We start from the raw sequence: 12,002 nt of genomic DNA on the forward strand, positions 1-12,002 counted from the left end.
CCTCATCCTGAGTCAGCTTCAGGCCCTGCCACGTAGCCCCCCTGGATCAAGTCACAATCAGCGGCCCCGGCCCCTCCGGCTCCAGGAAGCGCTTGCCACCCACGTGGGGTCCAGCACCCCCTCTCAGCAGTTAAGGGCACCCAGTCCCAACTTGGGACCCAGCTCTCTCCGCCACTTGTAACCGTGCATGCTTGGGGCAAGTGATGCCTGCCAAGCCCCAAATTCTCCGCCCGTGAAATACAGAGAGCAGACGCCTCTGCTTGGGGTTGCTGTGAGGGCCACGGGCGACGTCTTACATGGTGCCCGCCAACGGGAATCCAAGTGAGGCGTCAATGCTGTCCCGGGGAGGGCTTTCAACCGTTGTGGGGGACTGCCCCCCCCAGGGCCCAACCCCCCTCTGAGAGGAGGAATGGCAGCCCCGGGGGCTGACTACAGGCAGGATGGCGCCCGCGGGCCAGCTGCACCCTGGGGATGGATGCCACTCCCGGGAGGGTCAGCCCACGTTCACGCTGGTCTAGCTGATGTGGCCGTGTGTGCTGGGGGCTGGCGCGGGGGCACAGACTGGAGGTGCCCACAGTTCCTTCTGTCTCCTCCGAGCAAAGCAGAGGTTTTCCTCTCAACTATCCAAAGGGGATGTCCTACTGTGAATTTCTCAGTACAAACCCAAGACGTCCTGACAGCAGAGCACAAGTTCTTTTAATCACACGCTTGAAAAGTGTCACAGGTCACAACTCTGGAGCACAGGAGAGGCCCATGGGGAGCCCGTGTCCGCCGCAGCCTTCCGGGAGAGCCCGGCCGCCTGGTATTTCTGAGCTTCATGTCCCATAGTATTTGGTCGGAGCCTTAAAACCGGCCCACACACTACTCTGAAACGTCAAGAAAATAACTGATTCAGTTGATAACAGCCCCACGGTAGAGCTGGTCTAACAGGTGACACCCACTTAAATTCAGAGCCTGCGCCTCTGGCCAAGGCCGCTGAAACCTGACACCCCCCCTGCACACCTGACAGGTGGCTGCCGGCAGACGTGGACAGAACCCCTGCTCAGAACATCTTCAACCTACATTCCTGCCAGCTGGCAGGCAGCTGTTAAGCCCCGACTCGGTCAGCACAGGTTATGAGCCCATTTCTAGATCGAAATGATATTCAGCCACCTCTCCCGCATCCTTCAGAGGCGAAGGAAAGAGATGCCCTTACCTCAGTCTGGTCACACTAACACAACGTCCGCTTAGGAGAAACAACGGTATTTATAAGCATCTATGAACCAGGCCTTGGCCGCATGACTGCCAGGTCCAGTTCTCCCCACCCCGAGGGGCCATCAGAACCGTGGCTCTGAGCGAAAAGCACATCATGACCACCTGTTTGCACGCAGTGAGAAGGCCAGAGGGGAAGTCGTGGTTAAACCAGGAACAGGACTCTGAGAAGCTGGAAGAAGGGTCTGTTCACCTGGAGACCACGGCCGCTGAGACGACGTGGTCTGAGGTGGTCTGGCCATTCTTGGGCATGAAATGGCTCAATGAGCTGCCTGAAGGTGACAAGGGACAGAGGAGCAGGAGTCTCTGCCACCCACCCACACGTGGGAGGCAGAAACCTGGAGGCGGGGCTGCCGGCAGGGCCCTGGGTGGGCAGCCCACGGACAATGACACCCACCCCTCAAACAGAGAAGGAAACAACTATTCCAGAACAAAAAGCCACCCTCCAGTCTTCAGGCACAGTGCCAGTCTCCCAAGGCCTTCTTCCATCCTAAACCCTCGCCATGTGAGCGCGGGCCTAACTGCCCAGTGGCCTCCACGCGCCCTGCTGCTCACTCAGCACTGGCCACCGGGCTACCCACCACCTGGGCCGGGAGCGGAGGGGAGGGGCAGAGGGCAGCCGCCTCCCTTCCTGCTTTGCCCGGGGATCTGCCAGCCCCGCCTGAAGGCCCCGCCCCTCCAGCCTCAGGAGCCCTCCTCCTTCCGGCAGCAGGCGCACAGGCATTATGCACCTGGACCGTGGGGACAGCACACAAGGACGCCCGGGGAAGCCAGCACGCACACCGGCTCCGCAGTCAGGGCCGCGTTCAGCTAAGCAGGCAGTATCAGAGACCCCTCCACAGGGCTGGAGACAGGGGGCCCGTGCCCCGCTCGTCCCGGAGGCCAGCTCATCTACTCCTTGGGGATCTCGAACATGCACAGGCTCTTGTACTTCTGCAGGAGCTCGTTCTTGGTCCGGACCTGCTCGCGGAGGCGGTGCAGCTGCTGCTGCTGCCGCTCGGGGCTCAGGTGGATGCCAGGCATGGCGCTGACCACCTTGCGCATCTCCTGGAACTTGGTCTTGAGGGCGTTCAGGTCCTGGTGGACGTCAGGGCTGTCCTTGTCCATGCTGCGGAGGCAGAGGGCAGGTGTTAGCACCATCAGCCCAGACAGCTCCATCCTCGCATCCCCACGTCAGAACGCCCGTCACCTGCGTCCCCCACTGGGCTGGGCTGTGCGCCCGGGGGACGGGGCGGGTTCTTGCTTGTGCAGCCGCAGTGCAGGCGGCACCCCACCCGCCAGCATGCGCGCGCCGGATGCTGAGCCCTCCCGCAGAGCTGCTTCCCCAGCCCGGGCCGTGGGCACTGCACACACTGAGGCGACATTTGCTGAAAGAGTGGACGCCTGGCAAATAAGTTCCTAAGTGTCTGCTGAATGAATGAAAAACTATTACCAATGTCATGTAACAAACAGCAAGTAACACTTGCTGAAATACCACATTTCTTCTAATTTGAGACATTCCAGGCCAATCAGGAGACTATCAACGAGCAAAAGATAATTTTAGCTGACGTTCAGATGCTTGAACCTGTTAACATACATCCTAATTTCCATAGAGCTATTCATAAATTTTAAACTAGTTACAAGCTACTGGAAAATGTTCAGCAGGCACGCGTCCTCTCCCACCACACTCGTGTAAATTCCTCGCCTTCCGGTCACGCTCATTTTCAAGGCAGGATCGTACTCTTCACCTCACAGCTATTATTAGCTGCCCAGAGATCCATGCTCCCTGTCACGACTAAATTAAAAGCAAACAACAAGAACAAAAACCTTCACCTACGATCAAAGAAACGGCCTGTCAGTTGCTCCTATAAATTTTTTAAAAGTCAGTAAATGGATGGATGAGCTTTTGAAAACAAGGCAGTTGAGACTAAAATCTAAAAGCCGATTCACAGGCTGTTTTCAAAGTCACCCACTGAGTAGCGTGAGAGGGGAAAACTGTCAATGATAAACGTTCATCCCTGATGGGAAATTTCAACCCAGATGGTGCTAATTCATGTTTATTATTAATCATTTCTCTGCTTACGCAGACAGAATATCCATCTTTCCTGGTGATCCGCCGGTTACAGCTCATTTCTGACAAATGAGACACACCAGGCCTGCTCACTATTTATCAATAGCTTGAACTCAGAAGCAAGATCTGGAGAATCAATAGTTTATTCTAGGGAATGAATGGCCAACCAAACATTTCCTCTTGTCATTTGAGGCCCTCAATTTACACACACCATCAGTGGTACACCTTACCCCACCTTCGAGGGAGCACCTTATATTCTAATTCTTTTATGTCTCAGCTCAGATCTACAACGCTGGACAGACACCACCTGGGCTTCTGAAATCATTCCACTTGGATGGCATATGTGCTAACACATCGTTACGAATTTAAGTCCCAAGGGAGTTTTGAAATTAAAATAGTTTTAAGAAAACTGATTCACATCACACAAGTCTCAAAGGACAAGGTAAAAACAAACAAAAATATACAAAATAAAAATTTGGGGCTTCCCTGGTGGCGCAGTGGTTGAGAGTCTGCCTGCTAATGCAGGGGACACGGGTTCGAGCCCTGGTCTGGGAAGATCCCACATGCCACGGAGCAGCTGGGCCCGTGAGCCACAACTACTGAGCCTGCGCGTCTGGAGCCTGTGCCCCGCAACGGGAGGGGCCGCGATAGTGAAAGGCCCGCGCACCGCGATGAAGAGCGGTCCCCGCACCGCGATGAAGAGTGGCCCCCACTTGCCGTAACTAGAGAAAGCCCTCGCACGAGCCGAAGACCCAACACAGCCAATAAATAAATAAATAAATAAATAAAGTAGCTATAAAAAAAAAAAATTGGTAAATAACAAGGTCCTACTGTATAATACAGAGAACTATATTCAATATCCTATGATAAACCATAATGGAAAAAAATATTTTAAAAATGTACACATACATGTAACTGAATCACTTTGCTGTACAGCAGAAATCAACACAACATTGTAAATAAACTAGACTTCAATAAAAAAATGCAAAAAAAAAAGGGGGGGTAGGAAATTAGAGGCATGTGCAAAGCCCACCCGGAGGGAAGCTGAGCTGGGGGGCGGCTGTGCAAGCTTCTCAGGCTGCCCGAGGGGGAGGCAGCGGGACCCTGACTCCAGCCAAGAGAAGAGATGGCCTGGGTACCAGGGAGCAAGCGGGAGCTCCAGGGGTTCCGCCTCTGTGGCCAGTGCTGGTCGGCACCTGACCCAGAAGGAAACAAAGGAGACCAGGCTGGGTGGAGAAGCACAAAATCCACAAACCAGGGCAAGGCGAGGGTGCTCAGGACAGCACCACGTGGCTCAAGTGACGGGCCACTTCCTGATGGTCCTCTGGGCAGGCCCGGGTGATGCGCGGTGTCATCCCGGTGGGGGACACGGACTCGGGCACACTGCACAGGTCTAGCGGGTGAGCCTAGAACGATGCTTCACTTGCAGGTGCAAACTGGCGTCAGCTGGGCAGGTGTGTCCCCTGGTGACTCAGAAGCAGAAGGAACCACCAGGTCACTGAAGTCACGTCCTCCCAAACCCGAGAGGCACTTCTTTGATCTCTTGGTGGCACCCGACTCGGGAAAGAAATGGGAAACCATTTCTTCCTCCTCAAAACCTCCGACCCCCTCGGCCTCACGTTCCCACAGGCCCCCGTCCTCCTCGCCGACCAGCCCTGGGACCAGTCTTCTTCCCACACTAATGTCAGTGGCTGGCATCTTTCTAAAAGAGTAGGGCTTTTAAATTACGACAGTAATAGGTGCCTGAGGGAAAAAAAAGTTCAATGACAGACAACCAAGGCTTAGAAAAGGGAAGTCCCTTTAATCCCTTGTCCCAGGTAAGCTCTGTTAACACGTGGTGCGTATTGTTTAATATCGCTTCAAGATAGTCAGTAGCACACAAACACACACATACTCTTCAATTTGTTTTGACAAAACTGTGGCCACACTACACACATGGTTCTGATTCTTGCTTTCCTCATGTAAAATGCACCTTGGAGGTCTGTCCGTGTTAAGATGTACACAATTATACGGCTAGATTACTTGGCTGTTGATGGGGACGCGCATGTTTGCCACCGATCGCCTGCAATCCGAATGGCGATGACACCCCACACCTACACCCCTGTGTGCCGTGCGCCCCCTCGCCCCCCGCCAGCACTGCCACCACCCTCAGGGCACCCCTGCACCTCCTCCCACTATTCCTGTGGACCCAGTCCTTTCCTCCGCCTAAAACCCTCTGTCCCATCTACCTTTACAAAACCCAAGCCTGAGCGCAAAACCTTCAGATGGCTCCTCGGCTCCCAGGCAAGTTCACTCTCTGTGTGTTTGTGTGCGTGTGTGTGTGTACGCGCAACCTCAGGACCACCCGCAAACAGCCTCCGACCTCCCGGGCTCCCTGCTGTCTGCCCAAGACAGAATGCCTCCACTCTTCACTGTCCTTTCAGAGGGCACAGAGACAAGCACATGTGACCAAGCCGCCATCTCTCACAGGAGGATGCTCTTGAGAGCGCCTCACAACAAGCTTATGACGTAAGTATCACTAGGCCCAGTTCACAGGAGAAAAGGAGGCGCAGAGCAGCTGCTTCACCAAGGCCAGCACATTATAAAGCTATCATCTGAACCCATCATTTGAAGTTCATGATTATTATTCACATATCAGAGATAAAAAAATTAAGGCCTAGAAAGGCTACGTATTTACTAAGATTACAAGGCAAGCAAGCGTCAGCATGCAGATCCGAATTCAAGGCTATCTGACTTCAAAGCCCATGTTCTCTCTCGTGTACGTTACTTCTCCATCTTTAAGTGCAGCCCAACCCAACTGCTCTATCAGGGTGCAAGAATATACACCATGTATTTTCATTTTTCCATATTTTCCCTAAAACCAGAATAAGTATATTTGGGTTGATCTGGATAACGCTTTTATAATCAAGCACTGCCCTGGGATTGCAGGGTCTGCATTTGCGTTTGTGTTCGCTATGTCACTGCAGCCTAGAAGTGCTACTTGACGATCACAGGCTCATGAGGACAGAACAGTCTGCCTTACCCGATAAACAGTATGTTCGCACCAAGTGAAGCCAGATGAAGTCAAGGTCTACTGTGAGAACAAATGCTTTGCAGCTGTTTGAAAAGCGGTGGAGGGACTTCCCTGGTGGTGCAGTGGTTAATAATCCACCTGCCAATGCAGGGGACACGGGTTCAATCCCTCGTCCTGGAAGATCCCACATGCCGCGGAGCAACTAGGCCCGTGCGCCACAACTACTGAAGCCTGTGTGCCTAGAAGCCCGTGCTCTGCAACAAGAGAAGCCACCGCAATAAGAAGCCCGCGCACCACAACGAAGAGTGGCCCCCGCTCATGGCAACTAGAGAAAGCCCGCACGCAGCAACGAAGACCCAACCCAACCAAAAAAAAAAAAAAAAACCCAGCTGGGCCAGTAACAATATTTTCATGTTGTGAGTGGCAATTCCATTTCAGCAAAACATCCAGGAGCACAACTGATGTTCACTTGAATATTACTGTAAAAGTAACTTTGTAGTGATTTACTTTGTTTTGGTTTTTAATGGCTGAATAAAAATTTTAAGCCCAGGGGCTTACACTTTGTTACCATAAATAACGGTAAAAAAATAATTTGGGCAAATGTGGGGATTGGGGAGACTTTGGTTGTGTGTGTGTGTGTGTGTTTCTCTTCTAAGGGTCAGTTTGAAAAGTCAGGTAACCTGAAGACTGGCCAAAAGGAGACAATCACCCCGTGACAGCATGTTAGGGCACCGTAAGCGCTGGCAGGCGGCCAGCACCCGTTTCCTGTAATGTTCCCATCATCACCCCTATAATCTCTTTGCATTATGGGTTATTCTCTCTCATGGTTTTCCCTTCTAACTGGTTGCCAACGTGGGCGTGAAAAGTCCGCCCTTTCACCTGTACACCCCACAGCACTTAGCAGTGTGCCACACACAGAATATGATCCACATCTGTTGGATCTGTTGGGAAGGACGCCGAAGTGAGTATTATACCCCTAATTACAGGTGAGAAAACAGGCTCAGAGAAGCCTGACTGGCTTCAGGCCACCAGGCTGCACACGAGTGGTCTGACCGTAGCGGGGCCTGCCAGCACGAGGCCTAGGCAACTCCCAGGGCCAGAGTCTGCTGAACTCTTGGGACGACTGGGGGTGGTCTCGGCGAGGCCGCTCCCCTCCGGGTCGGCCTCCTCCTTTGTACCGCGGGGCGCCCCCGGAGCTCGGAAACGTGACTGGCAGCGGGGGGCCTGCGGGCTGGCCCCCCCGGGCCTTACCATTTGATGATGTTGTGAACCAGAGGGAGGAAGGAGCAGTTCTCCTCAGCCTTCACGCCGGCCGGCGACGGAGGCCTCGGCGGCGGTTGCGGCTGCGGCGCGGAGACCGGCGGCGGCGGCTGCGGAGGCGGCAGCGGCTTCGTCTCGGGCAGCGGCGGCTCTGCGGGTGGCTGCAGCGCATCCTCGGCCTGCCGGCCGACAGACACCCCGACAGAAGCCATGGCACCCGGGACCCACGCAGCCGGTTAACAGGGCCGGCGGCCGAGCGCGCCGGAAGTGTCTCGGACTCCGCACGTCACCACTGTGCGCCGCGGGGGCGAGACCTGGAGGGAAGCTGTGAGGTCGCGCGCCAGGGCGCGGGGCGGGGCCAGGGCGCGGGGCGGGGCCAGGGCGGTTGTTACTAAGCAACAGGCGGCTGGCGGGTCCGGGGTGGCCTGGGTTTGGCTGTGCCTGAGACAGCCAAATTTTTCAACAGTCAGAAATAGGAGGTGTACTTCAGGAATAACATCTTATTTCTATTCACGTTACAAAGAGGGTCCAAAAGCAACCAGTACAGGAAGACTTGAGATAAATAAGGCCTCGCGAAGAGGGGACAGCACCTTCCGGGCACCTGCAGGTGTCAGACCCTGGGCCTGCGGGCGTGGAGAATCCGAGGGGAAGGGCCCAGGGTTCCCACCCGCGCAGAAGCCTCCAGGGGAGAGGCCCTGAGCCCGCCCTAAGGACGCAGAAACAAAGAAATTGCGAGGGACTAATAACTGAACACTTAATTATTATCATAATTATATTATCACTTATCATCTTCTGGATGACACACGCTGTGCTAACTGTGGGGGAGGGGTTGGGAGGCTGTCTCAACTTCAACACGAGCGGGGATTGCCGAAGGGTATTAGTGCCAGGAATAAACATCATATCTGAGGGGGAAGTCAACGTCAGGTATTCTCCGTACCTGTGGGCCAACTCCTTAAGCCCCTGGGTCTCAGTGTGCTCACCTCTAAAATCTTCTTTAGTTCAGGGTCATGGCAGAGCCTAAACTACTTTCCAACTTCAGACACATGGCTGATCTCCAAAGGTGTCCTTTGCATGAGCTCTCACTCCCTGGAATCTTAGGCCAAAGTGGGGACTTCTCCTGGGTTTGTGGCTGTGGTCCTCAGAACGAGTCCTCCCGAGCCATGATGGGGGGGCCCTTCCTCAGCGGCTTTGGAGAGGCAAGGGGTCCACAGTCATTGGCAAGAGCACTTAAGAGCAAGGTGGCCGGTCCCAAGGAAAGCCTCAACAGTGATATTTTCAGATGCATCTGGAGAGGTCTGTGGAGGCAGGTCCTAGGGGAGGAAGAGTGTAGAAGGAAGTGGGGAGGTCGGAGGGTGTGCTGAGGGGAGATTTGGTAGCAGGCCTCAGCACAGCTTTCTTGTAAGAACTGCCCGGGGCACCCCACAGGGCCAGCATGGGGAGGGGGAGGCCTGCTAACCATGGGCCTCTCCCCCAGGGGGAAAGTTCAGGGTTCCTGGTGGAGAACAAGGAGGAAGGTCCTGCTGGGACAGGACCAGATGGGCTTGAAGAGACTGTACCCCCTTGGAGTCATCTGGGGAGATAATGATGGTATAATAATAGTAATTACCACAACTACTGTGGATCAAAAGTAGGTACAAGGAACAGAGTGCAGTCATCTCATTTAATCCACGAAAAAGCTCTAGAAGGCAGATGTTAGTATCTCCATTTTATAGATGGTGGATTCTGGCCCCAGGGTCACACAGCTGCCTGATACAAAGCCCATGGTCTTAACCAACACAGAGGACACCTCAGGTCCCTACCAGTTCTGTGACTGTATGATTCAAAATGTTAAAGTGAGGTTTTTATTCAGAATCAGAAAAAGAATCCAAAGTTCATCCACAATCTCCCCATTGAAATCACATGTCATCTTTCCCTCCCAGCGTGTTTATAACTTCATTACAAGCCCCGACTTTATCGTTGGCAGAATAATGAGGACATCGCTTTAAAAAAAAACAAAACACTTCAGATATAAATAGATATGGCTAAAGAAAATAAATTGAAAATGTAGGAAGCAGGAACGAGTAGGGTGCATTGACAGTTTGCCCTAAAAATAGTTAATATAATTAGTGGTAAAGAGTAAAGCTGACCTCATAACATTGGCAAGAAAAATGTTGGATGTCAGAAAAATACTGCCTGTGCTGGTTTCAATAAGGCTGAAATTACCACAGATGTGTGTCTGCTCAGAACTGCTCTGCTAAAAGTTAAAAAAAAAAAAAATAGAAGCCCCACTGATACATCAGGACTGTGTGGTGTTGATGTCCCTGAGTAAAGCTCTCTGCTCGTTGAGTTCTTGGCTCCCCCTGCTTCTCATGGGCCCCTGCGGGCCAGCTGGTGGCCAGGCCAGGCCCCGCTCAGCCTGTTTGAAGTTGCATGACTCTGGACTCTGTGCAACCTCCTTCATGCAGGCATACAACCTCCCAGGAAGACTGAACAGGTTATCACACATAAATCACCTTGAAAAGTCCCCAGGAACAGTAACAATCACTTCTGACTTCTCAGACTTAGGGCTTTCTCCTTCACCAATTGACAAAACCCGGACTTAGGGCACTTAAGAGGAACGAGCTGGATCAATGCCCTCCAACAGAAACAGAACACAAGCCACTTGGGTCGTTTTCAGTTTTCTAGTAGCCACACACAAAAAAATCAAAAGAAACAGGTGGAATTAATTTCAGTAACATATTTTACTTAACTCCTGTGTCCAAAACATTACCGTTTCCATACGTAATCAATACTAAAAATGATTAAAGAGGTATTTTACTGTTTTTTATACTGTCTTTGAAATCTACTCTGTATTTTACATGCATAGCACATCTCAGCTGGAATAGCCACGTTTCAATTGCTCAGGAGCCAAACGTGGCCAGCGCCCGGACCTGGGTGCTGCAGGCGGGGAGATGGACACATATCAACCTGGACAGATCGCAATCCAAAGGAAATAGAGTATATTGCTACTTCTATAAATATTTGCAACATGAAAAATAACACTATGTATCATTCGTAGATATAAGACATACATGTAAAAGTGTTTTAAAAGGAACTGAAGGGTGCACCTCATACTCACGGAAAAGGGGAAGGTGATATAACCGGCACTGCAGCTTTCTGTGTGGTGTTGTATTTCTTTTATAGATTATAAGGAAGTCTGTGAACGATTGCCAAGTGTGGGAGGGATACCTTAGAACCCAGGCTCTGCTCTTTCTGGCTGTGTGACCTCGGATAAGCCATTTATCCTTCCCGTGCCTCAGTTTCCTTATCTGCAAAATGGAATCATAACAGCACCTAACAGGACTGCTATAAGGGTTACAGGAGTTACCGTGTGGAGAAGGCTTCAAACAGTGCCTGACACTAGGAAGCAACCATTGAAGCTTTAGCTACTACTGCTACTGTTGTATGAAATTTCTCAAAAAAAAAGAAGAAAAAAAAGAAAAATACCTCACGATTACTCCTTCTGAAACAAACTGTTACTACAAGAACACACTTAAGAACCAGGCTGCATCCAAGCCTTGAACTTTCTGATTCTCTAAGTGGCCCTACGCCACAAATAGCTATGAATGTGCTCATGATACATTTCTGCTACCTGAAGTCCAAAAATAGTCATTTCTCTGTCAGACAAACATCGTGGGGATTGTTAGACTGATCATGTCGTTGAATGATTGGGGCTTTTTCTTCAAAGCTATATTCTTACATCTGATTCATCCTTTTCTTTCATTAACTGGAGCCTCAGGCGGGTAGGAAAAGCTACAGGATACTTTGCTTTTTGTGAGTTAAAAAAAAAATAGGCAGCAAACATGGTTCAGGCCAGCATAGTGCGACGTGTACCAGGAATCAGCTCGTCCGAGCCACGATTCACGGCTCAGACCTCAGGACGAAAGCTTTTCCTCTGATCCTCCCTGAGGATGGCCTTTCTCCTCTCGGAACTGGATTTGATTTTCTTTCTTTCTTTCTTTTTTTTAAAGTCTTTATTGAATTTGTTACAATATTGCTCCTGTTTTATGTTTTGGTTTTTGGGCTGCGAGGCATGTGGGATCTTAGCTCCCTGACCAGGTATCGAACCCACACCCCCTGCTTGGAATGTGAAATCTTAACCACTGGACCTCCAAGGAAGTCCCTGATTTTCTTCTTTTTATTCCTTTCAACCTTCCTCTCTTACTCTAAGATACTCCGGAAAGCCCAATTTCTCCTCTCACTTATGTTAGTGTTTGGTTTCTCAGAAGCACTCCTTTTGGGGCTTTTCAGCACACGAATTTGACTAAGTTTCTTTCAGACTCAGAATTTTCTCCATAAAACCTTTCCTTTAGTCCTTATTCCTGCTTCTTTTTATCTTTGACCAGACCTCCATCAGCTTTGGATATAATACAAATGAGAGGCAATCCATTCCAGAAACCGGTTTTTGTC

The 12,002-nt window shown here is 51.4% G+C and overlaps 1 protein-coding gene across 1 annotated transcript; it reads right to left on the minus strand.

Annotated features, from left to right (window-relative positions):
* Window positions 1–674: 674 nt before the first annotated feature.
* MED9 (mediator complex subunit 9) lies at window positions 675–7,863 on the minus strand. Its single transcript, XM_082373075.1, has 2 exons — window positions 7,566–7,863; window positions 675–2,359 (listed from the first exon to the last, which is right to left on the minus strand). The coding sequence occupies exons 1-2, from the start codon at window positions 7,784–7,786 to the stop codon at window positions 2,143–2,145; spliced, it is 438 nt and encodes a 145-aa protein (XP_082229201.1). The 5' UTR covers window positions 7,787–7,863; the 3' UTR covers window positions 675–2,142.
* Window positions 7,864–12,002: the final 4,139 nt, after the last annotated feature.

Source organism: Balaenoptera borealis (assembly GCF_965194805.1).
Source record: "Balaenoptera borealis genome assembly, chromosome: 20".
Taxonomy (NCBI): domain Eukaryota; kingdom Metazoa; phylum Chordata; class Mammalia; order Artiodactyla; family Balaenopteridae; genus Balaenoptera; species Balaenoptera borealis.